Source organism: Gobio gobio (genome assembly GCF_949357685.1).
Source record: "Gobio gobio genome assembly, chromosome: 12".
NCBI lineage: Eukaryota > Metazoa > Chordata > Actinopteri > Cypriniformes > Gobionidae > Gobio > Gobio gobio.
In genome coordinates this window covers 54,851,514-54,870,466 of record NC_137105.1, presented here as the reverse complement: position 1 = coordinate 54,870,466, position 18,953 = coordinate 54,851,514, and the positions used below count along the sequence as shown (strand labels likewise).

General features: G+C 37.7%; 2 protein-coding genes across 2 annotated transcripts in view; both read right to left on the bottom strand.

Annotated features, from left to right (window-relative positions):
- The window catches only part of LOC307134791 (NACHT, LRR and PYD domains-containing protein 3-like), a gene marked incomplete at its 3' end in the record, with an annotated part of 177,276 nt that overhangs the window by 79,113 nt on the left and 79,210 nt on the right, over positions 1 to 18,953 (bottom strand). The window lies entirely within an intron of this gene.
- The window catches only part of LOC307135129 (NLR family CARD domain-containing protein 3-like), a 52,308-nt gene that overhangs the window by 8,121 nt on the left and 25,234 nt on the right, over positions 1 to 18,953 (bottom strand). Inside the window, exons 4-7 of the mRNA XM_079831325.1 lie at positions 11,111 to 11,284; positions 10,832 to 11,005; positions 7,130 to 7,303; positions 7,000 to 7,046 (exon numbers count right to left, since the gene is read on the bottom strand). Coding sequence (XP_079687451.1) covers positions 7,000 to 7,046; positions 7,130 to 7,303; positions 10,832 to 11,005; positions 11,111 to 11,284 — 569 coding nt within the window. The remainder of the gene's footprint in view (positions 1 to 6,999; positions 7,047 to 7,129; positions 7,304 to 10,831; positions 11,006 to 11,110; positions 11,285 to 18,953) is intronic.

Sequence of the window (18,953 nt, the reverse complement as noted above, 5' to 3'; positions counted from 1 at the left end):
AGCCGCTTTCACACAGCAATCCCGGGAAATTAGCAACGGCGTTCTGACTTTTTACCGGTAAGAGACCGTTCACACATCAGCACCAAAATACGGTAAATTCTTTAAACGCTGCGCCGCTCTTCATTCGCCCGCATGAGAAGAAGTGCTTTAGTTTCACCATCTGTTCAATTTGACAACATATGACGTCTTGTGAAAGGCATAAGGAATGATCAAACAGAACGTGTGTTTGCTCTTAAAAACACAAGACGGGTATAATAGTATCAAACTGCAGAGCCGCAGCGCTGATGAATGGAGAAGAAGGCTGGGTCTCGAGTGTTGAAGCTGCGAGACGTGGCTCAACGGTCAAAGATGATCATTTACCAGTAAAGACTGTGTGTGAAAGGGGCTATTGAGCACCACATACAGCCAGAAGGGCATGATCCTCGTTTCATAACACCTCTGTGAAGATTCAACTGTGAGATTGGTAGTGGAATCAGGCTCTTCCTATCAAATCTTCAACTATTCGGGGTCACCCCTACATTGTAATATGTTGATTAATCTCATATTTGATGTGTTGGGTTGGGTTTACTCAGTTTCCCAGTGTTCATTCTTCAGCTTCAGCTCAAACGCAATGCCACACATTATGATTGGGTTATTAGAAACAATCTCATTCCTCTTAGATGTAGATTGATGATGCATTATTGATAACTAGCAGTGGAAATAAAACTGCCCATCACTAGTAGCTTTGTCAGAACTTTATATTAATGAATGAATCCTAATGACTTCTTCAAAAGAGAAGATGCTCTCTTCATGATCCACACATAAGAACTCACAGGAGTTCATGAACCTTCCCTGAGAGGCAAGTGATGTTTATACACCACGGTCTGATGTGAGACATATTCATAAATCACCATCACCAGTTAAAGGAAATATTCTGTGTGAGCCTTTACTCCAAAAAGAGGTTTGAATACTCCATTGAGCCTTGGTTTATTCAGAATAATTGTGATATTTTCTTATTTTCTTGTGGCTTATATGAGTCGAGTTCAGTCTGAAGTAGCCAAACTAAAGATATCTCCTGCTCATCTTCTAATAACAGTGAAGTGATAACTTGAGGCAGTGTGTTCACTTTACAGGTGGAGCATTCGCCCTCTCTGCTCCTCTCTGAGGGAATGAGCTGAGACCATCAGCTGAACACACATCTCTCTCACAAGCACTTAAAGGGTGAGTTCACACACACATTACAGCTCTGTCATCATTCACTCGCCCTCATGTCGTTTCAAACCCGTAAGACCTTCATTCATCTTCAGAACACAAATGAAGATCTTTTTGATGAAATCTGAGAGCTCTCTGTCCCTCCATTGACAGCGACACAACTTGTTTAGGTTGCAGATTTAGTTGCACAAGCGCCTCGTGAAGGAACACAGTCTGAACGATCTTTGACTATTACCAAGTCTTAATGTGTTTTATGTTTATATTGTTATAGCAGGGCTGTCAACTCTCATTCAGTGTGAGACTCACACACTCGACCCTTAACTGAAATGCATAGAGTGATTTAAATATGGTAAACAGAAGCTCAAATATGCTCACATGACACAGCAGAGCAAACCTCATTGGTTCTTGCTCATCATGCAGGCACATTTGAGTTTCTGTTTACCATTTTCTTGGTTGGTCCTGGACTGTCAATGGAGGCACAGAAATATAATTAATAATATTTAATTAAAAATATATTCATTTATGTTTTAAAGATGAACAAAAGTCTTATGGGTTTGCAATGACATGATGAGTAAATGAGGACAGAATTGTATTGTGTGTGTGAACTATCCCAAAACATTAATAAACACACACAGAATATTCCTTTGCATTTCACCTCTGCTCTCGATTCCTAGTCTAGCTTTCTAATAAACCTGCCATTGTACACTATGAATATTGTTGAGTGTGTGACCGATTGCTTTTGGTGCTCCGTTTTTAACTCGCTTTAAATAAATGCAAAATGTAGATGTTATTATTAAATTGTAAAATGTAATAAATTCCTCTTAGTTATTTATATTGTTTTTGTGGTTATTGTGGTTATTCATCTGTTTCAGTCACATGATCTTCTGCCCATCCACCATATTTATGACTAAGGTCCCGATCAGACAGAACGTGTTCTTCAGGTTTGAAAGCGCGAGTCGCATCGCACTGCCTTTTTGGTTAACTTTTATAATTTAGAAAAGAGCAGTGCGCTGTGGTTTCTTTATGTTGCTAGGTAACCACCGAATCAGCTGTCCTGTCAGTCTAATCGAGGATCATAGCATGAGCGCTCTAGAATCTGGTTTTGCACTGTGGTAGTTGCGGTTTGTGAAGTCATACAGCTCCGGGTAACCCACGATAGCCACCAAAAGTTTCTCCTCAATCATTGCCGTCTCCGGACGTTCAAAAGCAACTGTAAAATTCCATCACCACAACCGAAGACCCGCCTCTCCATTCATGCGATTGGACAATGGCAACCCAAGAATTAAATAATGTTTTTATTTCTATAAAAAGCAAAACTAAACTTCACCCTCACACTCTGTCATGACAATATTGCACAAGATCTCGTCACATTATTTAATTTTTGTCATGTGATTCCCATGCCCTCATGTGATCTTATCATGTTCTGTCATTGGTTCATGTCTGATCATTGTTCACAGGTGTCCCTTGTCTTGTCACTAGTCTCTGTGTATTTAACCCCTAGGAGTATGAGCTGTTTTGGGGCCCTTTAGAAGTTTACATAATCTGACATTTGTGTTTTTTTTCAGTTGCTTATAAACATATTAATGGCAGAAGTGTAAATACACTGTATTCAGCACAAACTGGGCTACCATAATATCGGAGCAACATGTATGTACATGCTTGTATTTTTGAGAGAAAAATGTTTATGCATGATTTTTGAAAAAACGAAGAATTTTTTTTTTTTAAATTAAGGCCTCAAAACACACAATAGATATGTGTTCACAAGACTTTTGACTCCAGGGTGTATTTGCATTGAGTTTTTGCTTCAAACTGATGTGAGAATCACAAGACAAAAATTACTAAGAGCATTTTTTCTACATTTTTTGTGCCATTTTATTTTTTGTTTTTGCAAGTAGTCTCATGGTAAAAAATTTAATAATAAATAATTAAAATGAAGATACAATTTATACAAAACGAAATTCACTTTAAAGAAAGCAATTCACTATCTACAAAAAAAATCCCTTTCTACAAAATAAAACTCGATATTAACTCGATAAAACAAACATTGATATTAAATTAAAAAAATAACATTAGGCTATAATATTTAAATCTCAATGTGTAGAAAAATACGTTTGACTGGTACTATATTTATAGCATCTGAGCAGACATTTGTGAATAAAAGCTTTATTGCTGTGACACTAGGCTCTTTTACAATAAACACATTATAATCTGTCCAAAACAGGCCAAATAAATCTTGTCTAAACAGTCTTGCATGTATGACATGCAGCAGGATTCATATTTAAACGGTCTTTGTGCGTTTAATATTCACAGATGCTAACAGAATAAACTTAACAGAATAAAGCCTACCTTACAATCAGCCCTTGCTTTAAGAAATGAACAGCTTTTCATTAGGTTTCTTCATGAGCTTTTCTTCGCAACGCGTGTCAAAACGATGTAACTGAAGTAGGCTATAGCAGTACTTGATGTGTTTATTTGAGTTGATGTGTGGGCGTCTCAGTATTTGAATCTCAATAAAGCGCTTGTTCCGTGGGCGTGGTTGCATTAGCGGATAATGAACTGGCTCGCGAAAGACTGACATCTATCACTTTTCAACCAGATTACATAAACACAGCATATTTGTTTTCGATTTGGTTTACATTGTTTAAAACCTGACATTTCAACATTTCTTTAGACATATGTCTCATGTTTGTGAGACAAGTATTCACTAAGCTAGAGGTCCTTTTCTGAAGACTCATCTGAATGAATGTCTTTGAGAGAGAGGCTGCAGATCGCGCATCATGTTTGTTTTCTTTATTATGCAAAAAGCAAAACATTTTGTTTTTATTGTGACTGTACACAAAAAATTTAAACTTAACAGATTATAATGATGTATAACACTTGCCTGAATGATAAAAAAAAGTTATTTGAGTCTCTTTGGCACTGATAAGAAAAAAAGAGCTGATCGCACCGGCGCGACCTTCGACTCGAGAGGGTTAAGCCCTCATGTTTCCCATGTGTCTTTATCTGATATTGATCGTGTAACCACTGATGGTGAGTTTGTTGTAAGGTCAAGTCAAGTCTAGTCTAGTCTGTTTTTGTATTGCCAAGTCAAGTCTTCTTTTATGTTTTGAATTTTGATTTTGGAATAAACTGCACTTGGGTTCGTAAACTTGCCTCTCCAGTGGATTCATGTTACACCTATTCCCTAATTCACAGTATCCGATCCTTTATTAACAAGACACCAGTTTTAATTTCATTAAGGGAACAAAATGTTTAAAACCAAATACGTTACATTAGGCTGCAGGTAAGAAACTTTGTTTGAAATATGTTTCCTTATGGTTTGGCTTTCCTTAGGGTCTATGTAACCTGTTCTGAAATGGGTCTATTATAATTTATATATCGCGATATATATCATTATTGCAAGAGGCTGCAATGTATATCGCAAAATGGATTTTAGGCCATATCGCCCATCCCTAGTGCAATGTCTTGCGTACGTGAGCTAGAACAGGCATGTTTATTGCTCTGTAGCGCGATCCGTTTAGCTCCACAAGTCGGATCACAAGTTGAGGTTTGAAGTTGATTTCTCAATTCATCACCCCTTTAAAACGCAAGGTGCCCAGGGCGCATAAAGAGCACAACATGCTCACAGCCAATAGAAAACTATTTAAAAAATGTGCAATTACATGATTCTTAATTGTGTGGAAGTATAACCTTAACTTTCTTTTAAAAGTCTACTCATTCTTGCATGTTGTACTGATGGTACTGTAATATTTAAACAACATTCAATTAATAACAAGAAAACCAGACATTTTAACATTAAAGAAACATTTCAAATCAAAGTTCCCACAACGTTTTGAAAATGGGGTCATTTTGTTAGCTGGGCTCCATTGTGAGGACATTTGGTAGTAAAACCAGAGATCATTGTGGGGACCAGCCAGTGATTCAAATGAGAAAAATTAATAAATTATGCTTATTTAAAATTGTAAAAAAATTGTAAAAATTGCGAAATATCGATTCTTAGATACATACAGATATAATAAATAAAGATACAGTATCAACATTCTAGCCCTTAGTATCGATACTCCGCCCAGCCTTTAGGGGGCGCAGCGGCGCCCGCGATTTTCAAAAAAGTCATGGAAAATGTCGAAGATTTTAGAAGCGCCGTTGTCCCTAAAGGCAGATGTTTGGACACATTTTGGCTTTAAAGCAAAGGAAGGAAACCAAGGCATCGATAAAACAAATGCAATCTGCAAGCATTGCCAGGCTTCTATACGCTACACCGGTAAAACAACTAACCTGCGCGCCCACCTGCAAAGACACCATGCAGACAAGCTAGCTTCGCCGCAGCCCAAAAAAACATGGGACCCCACGCAAACTCCTTTGGACAACACAACATCCAAGCTTCAGGTGCATTATATTTGCAAAGGTTTATGTCCCGACAGTGTTGTCGAGAACACAGGCTTTCGCTTTATGATCAACACGTTAGATCCCCGTTATGTGATCCCTACCCGCAGCTACATGACCGACAAAGCAGTACCGAGGATGTATGACAAAGTCAAAGACAATGTTAAGTCAGCCCTGAGTTCTGCCCCATGAGTGGCACTGACTTGTGATGGGTGGACATCGCGAGCCACGGAAGCTTTTGTTACAATCACTTGCCATTACGTTAACGAGGAGTGGGAACTGATGTCGCACGTTTTACAAACGCGAGCCATGCACAAGAGCCATACGGGGTCAAACATTGCAGAGTTACTGAAAGCAGCGCTGGAGGAGTGGGACCTCGTATCCAAAGACCCAGCTATTGTGACTGACAACGACGCAAATATGAGCGTCGCAGCGGAGCGGAAGTCTCTTGTCTCTTGCTGAGGGAAGTCCACTCAGTTGGTGGAAAGAGCACCAGAATGAATATCCACTAATGTCACGCCTTGCCAAAGTGTACCTGTGCATTCCAGGGACTAGTGTCTCCTCGGGGCGCGTTTTCTCTACGGCAGGCGATATTGTAACCGCACAGAGAAGTGTACTAAGCTCAAAGCATGTTGACCAACTTCTGTTTTTGAACAAAAATCTTAAGTCATAGGATAAAGCTAGCATTACCAAGAGTATCCTCAGGTTATTGTTTTGTTGCTGCAGTGATTTTTGTTCAACCTGCCTTTTTGAGGACAAACCTGGTTTAGCCTTAAGATTTTAAAAATCCATCCTGTTATGAGGTAGATTAGATTTGTTGTTGTGCCAAATGTTAAAGCAAGATGTAGCATTTAAGTGATTTCATAGTGAAATATGTTATGGCAGTACATGGTGTCACAAAAAAAAAAATATAAGAAGATTTAATAAGAAGAATAATAAGAAGAAGATTTTGTGTTTGTGTGAGCTCAGACTGTACCCTTGGAAAGTTAAATGTTGATTTGTGGTAATTTCCAGATTAATACAATTTGTGTACAATTAATCAGAGCACTTAAAGTTGCAAATATTTAAGCAAAATGCACTTTGTTATAATGCACTTTTGTCTTCAATAAATTGAGTAAATGTGTTCAGCGTTAACTAATTGGCTCTGGCCCATGTATTTTTATTGAATCGTATCACATTGTATCAAATCGTATCGAGACAGCTCTGTATCGAGGTAGATATCGAATCGTGACCTGTGTATCGAGGTATGTATTGTATCGCCAGGTTCTCCAAGGTATACAGCCCTAGTGAAGGGTAGGTTTAGTATGGGCTTAGGGGACAGAAAATATGTTACATCAGTATAATAACAATAGAAGTAAGTCCCCACGAAGATACAAAAATCCAACATGTGTGTGTTTGTGTGTGTGTGTTTGTTTGTAGACATACACTTTCGTGGTCCTGCTGTGATCCTTATCTCCCCTCCATGATCAACACTATAAACACACAAACGCACATTAATGTAAATATACATCATGCACACATGCGTTCATTATGTCAGTATCAGTGTTTGACACACTTGAGTATCTGTAGTGAGCATTTCAGATCCTCCAGTTTGTCATAGAGTAGCTTGACTCCTGAATCTCCTGGGTGATTGTAGCTCAGATCCAGCTCTCTCAGGTGTGAGGGGTTTGAACTCAGAGCTGAAGACACAAAATCACAGCCGTCCTCTGTCACCATACAGCCAGACAACCTACAGATGGATCAAAACAGCCTTGTCATCTATTTAGTTCTCTTTATACGCCTCACCAAAAACATTTTCATATTTGTCTTATTAACAAATTAAAACACACTGGATTTTCAAACATCAGCAATAATGCTACTCAATTAAATATATCAGTAGTAATTCAATAAACACACTTAAAAAAATTAATGTAATAATACATGCAGTCCTCCAGAAATTCACATTTACATTTCTGTGAATGATGAAGTTTCTGTGTTTAACTGTGATATTTCATTGGCTGAGGTTTTAAACGTGCTTTGATTAATTTACTGTGCGTCTGCGAATGTGTTTGTGAGTGCATGTGTACGTGAATTTTTGTGTGAGTGTATGTGTGTGAGTGTGTGTTAGAGGCATGGCCGGACCATTGGTCTGACTGCGAGCTTTGAGGACATAATCAAATTTATTATTGTTTCACATTAATAATGTGAAACAAGGACACACATATTGAATTGCGTCTCCTCACATTTATTTGTGATCACATGGCTACAGTAAACAGCTCCATTAAGGCTTTTAGCCAAAAAGAGCTCACGTTTATAAAGATAATGATTTTGAATTCTCACATGTTCACACCTCGTGTCTTTACAGAGAATGATACTTTTCTATAAATTTTCCACTAAGTTCTGTGATCTGAAGAGTTTTGAGCTCTCTTGAGGTCTCATTATATTGGGGCAGAAATGTCATCAAAATGATAAAAAATATCCATTCAATGAGTTCCTGTTTTTTTATATTTATAACATAAGCCTATGATATGAGTAATCACACGATCAAGAATGCTGTTTTTCTGAACATCTTTTAGTTTGACGCGTTAAAATTATGTAACGCATCTGCATTTTCTGTCATTAAAGCCACAACAAGACAAAGAGAATGTGCTTTCTGTGAATGTACCGTCTGTGGCTTCGTTTACACTAGTGTGTTTTTGCTTTAAAATGCATAACTTTTGCTATTTGGGCAGCTCTTGTGTGAAAAAGGAACAATATAGAGCAACACGAAGAAAGTCAGAAAAAGGCCTGCATGAGGGAGAGGAAGACGAGTACCAGGACAAGGGAGAGGAGTGGGACAAGGGCAAGGGAGAGGAATGCCTGGACAAGGGCAAGGTAGATTTAGGGTAACTGATGAAATAAGAGCTACTATCATTGACCATGTCATAAACCACAGGCTATCATACAGAGAGGCTGGTGAACGAGTACAGCCAAAACTCAGCCAGAACACAGTGGCATCCATTATTCAGATTTTTCAAGAAACCAACAGGTAGGACATTGTATAAGGGCTTCTCCTACTGCAAAGTATAAATAATTTTACCATGTATTACAGTGACTGTATGCCTCTGGTCCCTAACTGTATTTTGTCCATCTAAGAATTCAACAGCTCCCTCAGGGGGCAGAGGAAAGCTCCTAAATGAAGAACAGGCATTTTGCAAGCTACTCTGAGATGGGTCATTCATTTTTTGTATTGAATTTCTGCAGCAAAAGAAACAAAATGCATGCATTTACTAAACCCAACAAAACAAAAATGTGGAGTCTTCAAAAGACACACAATCTATGATCAATAAAATATAATGTCTGTTGTATAAGGGCAGACCTGACACATAAAATAATGCAGTTTCTGTAATTCCATCTAGTGTTAGTGTTTTTATAACATTGTGCTGTGCCGTGAAAAGTATTGAAAGAAATTGCCATTGCGATTGTAAAAAACTGTAAATGAGTTAAAGTCTTCAATGAACGTAAAGAGTTGTGAGAAAATGGGATACGTGTCAAATCCGCCACTAAATCTGTCTGTCATTAATATTAGTCAAAGAACAAAGGTAACAAAGAAAATTGTAGCTTTAATAAGGATTAATCTTTATTTAATGTATAATTTATGCAGTGCAGTCTCTTTGATAACTTTATTCAATTTGTATATATTTATCTGTTAGACTGGTAGTAAGGGCACAGGTAAATATGACATTAATTATGGGTTAATGTGAAGATTGTTTTAAATTCACTTAACCCTCTGGGGTACTTCATTTATGGGTCACACTCAGGACTTTCAGGTAAAAAATGACCCGGAGGGCAGGATTAAGATAAAAAATGTTTTGAGTAAAATCAATGAAATATATTTGTGTTCAATAATATTTTTTCTTTTCTTTTTTGGTGTTTTGAGATAATTTTATGATTTATAATGAATATTTATGCAATAATTATGACCAATTTTTTCCCATTGAATATAATCAAAAATTTATATATACACTTTTTTTTTAATTATTAAAGCTGTATTTCATTTTAGAGTCAAGCCTAGGCCTCATGAAAGCAATTTTTTAAATGAGATTGGTGCCATCCGGTGGACACATTGAGCATTTTTATCACGCAATAGCACATTTTTATCACTATAGTGGATTTACAGCTCTCTGTAGAAAGGCTTGTGAATTCTAGTGATTTTCACACATATTTGCCCATTTTTTTCAGGTTGTTGATTTTAATATATAATAACAGATTCTCAAAGACTATTTTTGTCAAGTTGTTTGTTTGTTTTATGACCACTTTTCAAAACCTGTCCCCAATTTTTTTGGTCATTTTTGACACAAAGTACCCAAGAGGGTTAAATAAAAAGTTGTTACATTTTTTAAGCCTAATAAATGTTAAAATTGATAGCTTTCAATCACAGTGTAATGTTGAATGGCTATAATTTTTAAAAGTGAAACAAAAAGTCAATTTTCACAGAGACATCAGTTGCAATATTAGTATCAGTGATAATGGCCTTCATTCATAAAAATATGCCATTAAATATACTAAGTATTTAAATATACTGCCTTTATGTTGTTTCTACATTAATTCATAGATTAATTGTGAAACTATTACATTATAAAATATATTAAAATCTTTACCCCAGTTTCACAGACGAGGCTTAATTTAGTCCCTGACTAAAATGCATGTTTGAGCTGTTTTAACTGAAAGCATATCTATACATGATATGCTCCATCTTCTTACTCTACTTGAATTTATTGATTAAATAAAAAAAAAAATTCATACAAGATGCACACTTCTAATAAGGTTAGAAACGCTGTAAAGGTATAAATGCCTCTGGAAATTTATTTAAGGGGTCAAATATTGTCACTTAATGGAAAAGATTATTTCTGTCACTGCTGCGATAGACCAATGCACAGAATATGAAGAACATGAACATCTTTGGGAGTCAGCTCTCCATGACAGTTCTAAACCAGACAAGATACCAGACCAAAAAACACACACTCAGTAAAATATCATACAATTATAGTTCATCAACAAAAACCCAGAAAATATTGAGGTATTATTTTTTTCAATATTGCACACCCCCAGTGTATGTGTGCTTAATAGGTGTGTGAATCTGCACTGGTCTCATGGCTCAATTCAATTATGATTATCATGTCAAAAATAATGACTGAAAGAGAGCAGAAAACACACATCAACAGTCAGATCATCTACAAACAGACACCAACATTATGACCGGCAGACTGTAAATTATATTTTATATGTTCTTAAATACCTCAGTATCTGCAGATGACAGTTTGGACTCTTCAACCCATCAGAGAGCAGCTTCACGCCTGAATCCTGCAGGTCATTGTTACTCAGGTCCAGCTCTCTCAGGGCACAGTTTGCGGATTGAAGAGCTGATGACAAACTCTCACAGCAATGATCAGTGAGATTACAGTGAGTAAGACTGAAAGAGAGCAGAACACACACATCAACAGTCAGATCATCTACAAACACACACCAACATTATGACCGGCAGACTGTAAATTATATTTTATATGTTCTTAAATACCTCAGTATCTGCAGATGACAGTTTGGACTCTTCAGCCCATCAGAGAGCAGCTTCGTTCTTGAATCCTGCAGGTCATTGTTACTCAGGTCCAGCTCTCTCAGGACACAGTTTGAGGATTGAAGATCTGATGACAAACTCTCACAGCAATGATCAGTGAGATTACAGCCAGCAAGACTATAAAAGATGAAATAATATAACATTAAAACAATAATGAAATAACAATGAGTGTAAAGGAAGTTGCCAGTTGTCTGTACTCAGGAACCTGGAACAAAATATTTTAACATTCTAGCCTGGATGAAAGATGAATGATGAACAACTGAGCATGGAATTCAATCATTTTATCATTCATGTTCATTAAAGTTGCAGTAAGTGATTTTTGAGAAACACTGTTGAAAGTGGATCGGACAAAGCACCATAACACACTTGTAGCCAATTATCAGCAGGGGGCATGTCCACTCATGATGGTGGAGGAAAGAGAGTGAGCCAATCATCAGCAAGGGGCATGTCCACTCATGATGGTGGAGGAGAGACAGTGAGCCAATCAGCAGTAGGGGGCATGTCCACTCATGATGGGGGAGGAGAGAGAGTGAGCCAATCATCAGTAGGGGGCATGTCCACTCATGATGGTGGAGGAGAGACAGTGAGCCAATCAGCAGTAGGGGGCATGTCCACTCATGATGGTGGAGGAAAGACAGTGAGCCAATCAGCAGTAGGGGACACCTGACTTTGATTGGATTTTACACCCCCTTACTATCAATATTTTGACATTTGGGCATTAGCGTTTAACTATTGACCTATGTTTCCGAACTTCTGATGCTGGTTTCGTCTCGATCGGACTAGCGGTTTCGAAGATATCAGCTAATGTTTTTAAAGTGCTAAATTACAACGCTGCACAAATAATACGCCGAAACCTGGCAAGTCTGGTATCGTTGGACTCGGCGAGGATTCAGGAGACAAAAAAAGTTACTCTCATGAAAATAAGTCAATCTCACCTAAAGTTATAAGCATTTGAAAAAAAAAATTCTCCACTAGGTGGCGCTGTTTCGAAACTTCTTGGGCTCATTCAGGGCACCGTGTTGATGACCCAAACCGAGTTTCGTAACAATCCGTTCATGTGTTCATAAAATACATAAAATATCTGGCAGTACGTTTTGGGAGTTCATTTTAGTCCATCCTGAAGTCCGTTTTGCAGAGATGGACTAAAAATTAACTCCCAAAACGTACTGCCAGATTCTGGAAGATGAATTCTTCAAACAGTGGTACTAGAGGATGTGGTGCTGGTCCTTCAAGGGTCACTCTCAACCTATCTGTCCATAAAGCCTATAAAAAAACCTTCTTCATGTATTTTACAACACTTCAGCTTGTGATTCTTATCTAGTGGGGGTCATTTTTTAGGATTATTTACCTTTAACTGAAGTCTCTGAGATCCTGACACCTTGCACTTCTGGAGACTCCAGGTAGCAGCTTTGGAAAATGGTGGCGCTGGAGACTAAAGGGTTCCTGATGGTTTCACCCTTAATTCTTCACCTTAATTCTTAATTCTTTTGCAGTTAACAGGTGTCTTTTCTTCACCACCTGTTTTTGTCAGATCCTGCTGACCCAACAAGCATTTCACTGTCCAATGGTCATGCCTTAACTGCAATGTCTAGTATTGCATTAGTATTGCATCCTTCTCATGGGCATTTAATACTTTTTGACTTTTCAGTCTGAGTTAAATCTCTTTTTTGGCTCAATTTATCTGTAAAAGAAAACATGTCTAATAATTCTGCACACCTGAATATAAGGTGTTTTTCATTTCCAGCCTTCATGAACAATTATATATCACTTATACATTATTAAATACTAAATCAATAGTAGTTATTAGGATTACTGTGGTTTGGAATTGATCAAATGTGCCTGGAAAAAAAATATGATCAGAAAATCAACGTGCCTAATAATTCTGCACTCCTTGTACAGCATTTTAGCACATAATTCAAAATGGCCGACAGCCAAAAAGGCCGATGTGGTAAAATTGAATATCAGACGACTCGGCATGCCGTCCTGAATGTAACGAGATCACTCTTTATGATTTTTGGACAAACAGTTCAGAAGTTATAAGCAAAAATAGCCATTTTTCGTATCTCCGGACCAGTAGGTGGCGCTGCGCCGAAACGCTGTATGTTGCCTCAAGTCATGCTTGTGATGACATGTACCAAGTTTGGTTTGAATACGATAAAGCGTTGCGGAGATATTGCCTTAAGTGTGTTTTTGCAACCGCTACGTAAAATTTGTTTGCGCGTTTATCGCAAATGATTTGACGAATCAACTTGATTTGCAAGATTTTTTGTCAGCATGGTCTGAAGATGATCTGGTTAAATTTTCGTGCAAATCGGATGAACCGTCTAGGACAAGTTTGTAAAAGTAGGTTTTTCGGAAAATTAAAAAAAAAATTTTTTATTGATTTATTGAAATTTTTTAATTTTTATGACGGAAAATGACGTCATATGGTGCAATCGAGTCGTCTTGAGCCAAGGAATCAGAGGAAAAAAGAATTGTGTTTCTAGCCCTTATGGTTCAAAAGTTATTAGCATAAACATGAGTAAAATTTTGGACTGATGGTGGCGCTAGAGGGATTGAGTTAGAGACTCCAAATTTGCTATGGTGACTTTTCAGACTGTCCTCTATGAGTGTGCCAAATTTCACAACTTTTTACCATACGGTTCTATGGGCTACCACTTTGAAGAAAAAACAGCAAGACTGTCTGGACATTTGAATGTTTTACGAGTTATAGAATGACACCAATGTTGTGTTGTCGTAACATTGGTAACTAGTAAAACTGGTGACTAACAACAAGGTCTTGCTTGTATATACTATGCTTACTGTATGTTCATTTTTTGTTCTTCCTTGTTGTTCGTTCGTCATTATTTTTCATTATTTTCGTCATTGTTCTGGATTCTAAATAAATACTAAACCATAATAATGAGCCTTAAAATATAAATATAAATTAGGCAATCAAGTGCATGCATAAACCTTGTCACAGAACACCAGCAAAAGTAATGATCATGAATGTGTCAAAAAAAACTCAGCAAGACTCTCTGGACATTTGAATGTTTTACGAGTTATAGAATGACAAGTGTGTCCAAAAGTCTGGCCCAGGGATGAACTTCAAATGGCCTGCAGCTTGTCTATGGTGTCAACACAAGGAAACAGCACTAGATTTTTGGTGTAGCAGTAAACCGTGAATGACAACAATTTGATAAATAAGCATTGCCATTTATATTATTTATATTATATTATATATGAAACATTAAACTCGACAAAAGCGCAGAGGTCTTTCATACAAACCTCAAATGTCTCTTTAGTTTAACCCCTAGGAGTCTGAGCTGTTTTGGGGCCCTTTAGAAGTTTTGACATGCTCTTACATGTGCTTTTTTCAGTTGCTTATAAACACATTAATGGCAAAGTGTAATTACACTTTTTTCAGCACAAACTGGGCTACCATAATATGTGAGCAACATGTATGTACATGCTTGTATGTTTTGAGAGAAAAATGTTTATGCAATGTTTTTTTTAAAATCCCTAAAAAATGTTTTAAAATTAAGGCCTCAAAACACACAATAGATATGTGTTCACAAGACTTTTGACCAATGGCTGTTATTGCCTAGAGTTTTTGCTTCAAACTGATGTGAGAATCATTGAGCCTACTCATTCACATAAAACAATATATTAATTTACAATTTGTAAGACAGTTTTTATTCACAAAGCCTGTATGCGAGGAGGCGTGATAGCTAATGAATAATGCTGGAATCTCACCTGAGATGACAAAAGAACATAATAGCCCACATAATGAGCTGAATAATAAATGAGCTTCTGACTGAGAGAGCAAAAAGATGCTCTTCTTATTTAGTTGAAATTGTCCTTATCTAGTAAATGCATCTTGATTTAAGAATGTTTAAATATTTAGACTAGAAACAAGACAAAAATGACTAAGAAGAGCATTTTTAAAAAACATTTTTGTACTATTTTGTTTTTGAAAGTAGTCTCATGCTAAAAAAATAATAATAATAAATAATTCAAATTAAGATACAAATTATTCTGAACAAAATTCACTTTAAAGAAAGCAATTCCCTTTCTACAAAACAAAACTCCAGAATCATTTCTGACAAACTTTGATTTTAAAGGGGTGGTAAACCACAATTTCACAATTCTAACTTTAGCAAGCGTGTAATGTTGCTGCTTGAGCATAAACAACATCTGCAAAGTTACAACGTTCAAAGTTTAAAGCAAAGGGAGATATTTGCTTTTAAAGAAATCCATTTCTAAGGACTACAGCAAACGGCCAGTAGGCGACTACACACATTCTTCCAGGGTTGGTGACATCACCAGCCTCAATATTTACATAAACCCCTCCTCCGTGAATATTAAATAAGGGGGGGGGTGAGGCCATTTTGTATCGCTGTTGTTGTGGTATAGTGGTAGGCTACAGGCAGGAGTGGTGTTGCTGCAATGCCGACGAAACACTGTTATTTTCATCCAGATTGCAGGTCTGGGGATGGGCGTTTAACATACAGCATGTTATATGCATGTGTTTAAGACAGAGGGGAACATGTCTCAGATATATGCTGCCCATCATAAAGCACGAGACAGACAGGGGTCGGAGGAGAAGACTGGAAAATATGACATAATGGACAATATTCATCCGTTGCAATTCATGAGCGGTTCAGTGTGAATGCACGACGGGCGCGCCTCCCGCTGCACATTTCACGGAGGAAAACATGCACAATCTTCGCAAGTTCAATGTGGGATTTGCACAACGTCAGGTGCGCGAGACAAACACTGCCAGTGTGTGGATGCACGACGCACGCGCTGCACATTTCACGGAGGAAAACATCCACAAACTTCGAGAGTTCAATGCCAGATTTGCACCTTGGCTTGTCCTGAAAGCTGGATTTACAAACAGAAGCTGTTTACGGGCCACAACCTGTAAGTCTGATTTATTTTTCGTAGATGTGTTTTCCTGTAATAGGTTAACTGTACGTTGTAGCAAGGAAGTAAACAGATGACAACGCTGTTCTGCAAACCAGTCTGTTAAATGCTCATTCATACTTAACGTTATCTGACGAACACCTAACGTTACAAACACTAACGTTAAAATCTCAACAGCGAACTTGGCATTAGTGTAAATGATTCTTTGATTAGAGCTTTTATGTATTGTTTATCTACAGGCATGCTAAACATGGTTCTGTGTTTGATTTGGCTACTAGTAAAGCCAGTGTTTTGTGTTCGTTTTGGGTTAATAGTTCTTGCCACAGATATTTGGCTATAATCGTACAAAATAATAAAAATACAAAAGTGCCATTCAGTAGCGATCACTATAGATCCGCTGTCTTTACTCTTGAGGACTGAACAGGTTCTGCTCGATCATCTTCACTAAAATGTTCTGGGTCTGATTCGGGCTCAGATTGGTTTTATTGACGCCATTGTTTCTAATACTGACCAAAGCACAGTCTACCGGTAAAGGTAAGGGGCGTGACGTTTCTGACAAGCGTGCACTAGGCGGTTAGCGAATCAGAACACACTGGGCCAGCTAACCAATCTGAGCCCATCGCGTATTTTTGAGGGACTGGCTTCATACAACCCGGAAAGCATCAGACCATTTTACAAGGAGGGACAGAGCAGTGTAGAATAAAGGTCAAATATATGAAAAATAATGCATTTTTTTAAAAAACGAAGCATGAACACATGTTACAGTGCACCCCACAAACACAATCAAGCCTTCAAAAGAATGTGTTTTACCACCCCTTTAAATAAAAAAAATACCATTAGGCTATAATATTCAAACAACAATATAATATTCAAGTCAACCTTATTTATATAGCACTTTTAACAATGCAGATTGTTTCAAAGCAGCTTTACAGTGTTAAACAGGAAAATAATGCAACATAATTTTATTCAGCCGTATAGCCATTCTGGAGAAAACGGTGATGTCATCAGTTCATTTCAATTATCATACAGTGACAGTGTGGGCTTTAGATCAGTAATTTAGTTTATATGGTTAATTTAGTTTAATAATTAGATTTATTTGGATATTTAGTTGAAAAATGTAGAAAAATTTTAGTGTCCACAACTGAGCACGCCAAGCCAGGGGCAACAAAAACTTACCTGCCTTACAGTCAGTTGCTCTTAGAAATGAATAGCTTTTCATGAGGAGAATAATCCAGGATTACTGCTCAAAAGCGTCTCAAAACGATGTAGCTGAAGTAACGTTACAGCGCTTCACTAGATGTGTTTGTATGAGCTGATGTGTTCTCGAGTTCTCGATGTCGCTGCGCAGGTTCCCGAGATCCTGAACGGTGACGAGCGCATCGGAGCTGTCGTGCTGCACGCGGGGACGAACGACACCAGGCTGCGACAGACGGAGGTTCTGAAGAGGGACTACAGGAGCCTGATCGAGACGGTGCGCAGAACATCGCCTGAAGCAGCGATCATCGTGTCCGGACCGCTTCCCACGTACCGACTAGGACATGAAAAGTTCAGTAGATTATTTGCTCTAAATGAATGGTTAATGTCATGGTGTAATGAACAGAAGCTGCTCTTTGTAAATAATTGGAATCTGTTTTGGGAGCGACCTAGGCTCTTCCGTCCTGATGGCCTTCACCCCAGCAGAATCGGAGCGGCTCTTCTGTCGGACAACATCTCCAGAGCGCTGCACACCATCATATGACTAGTAAGTCAAAGTCCAAATAACAGTATTTGCTGTCCTAACTTAATTGACATAAGTACCAATGTAGAACATTATATAGAAACTGTGTCTGAACATAACTGTGTAGAACATTATATAGAAACTGTGTCTATTCCTCGTTTAGTGAGGTCAAACATTACATCTACTGTAAGATCTAGGAAAAATCTAATTGTGATTAAACCAGAAAATCTCAATATTAGTGAACAAAACCAATTTTGTACTAACTTAATTGACATAAGTACCAATGTAGAACATTATTTAGAAACTGTGTCTATTCCTCGTTTAGTGAGGTCAAACATTAAATCTACTGTAGGATCTAGGAAAAATCTAATTGTGATTAAACCAGAAAATCTCAATATTAGTGAACAAAAACAATTTCTAAAACTAGGTCTTCTAAACATTAGATCGCTCACACCTAAGGCGGTTATTGTAAATGAAATGGTCACAGATAATAGTTTCGATGTACTTTGCCTTACTGAAACCTGGCTTAAGCCAAATGATTATGTCGGTCTAAATGAGTCTACTCCGCCAGGATAGTGTTATAAGCATGAGCCCCGTCTGATTGGTCGTGGCGGCGGTGTTGCAACAATATATAGAGATATTCTTAATGTTACCCAGAAAACAGGTCACAGGTTTAATTCATTTGAAGTACTAGTGCTAAATGTTACGCTATTAGATGTAAGAAAGAAATCTGTATTATCTCTAGCCTTAGCTACTGTATATAGACCTCCAGGGCCCTATGCTGCTTTCCTAAAAGAGTTTGCAGACTTTCTCTCAGATCTATTGGTCAACGTCGATAAAGCATTAATTGTTGGAGATTTTAACATACACGTAGATAACACAAATGACGCGTTAGGGGCTGCGTTTACAGATCTATTAAATTCCTTTGGGGTCAAGCAAAACGTCACTGGTCCCACTCATCGTCTTAATCACACACTAGATTTAATTATATCACATGGAACCAACCCAACCGATATAGATATTATACCGCAAAGTGATGATGTCACTGACCATTACATGGTAACTTGCATACTGCGTACTGCTGAAATCTGTCATGTTGCGCCACGTTATCGACCAGGCAGAACAATCCTTCCAACCACTATAGATAGATTCTCAAATAGC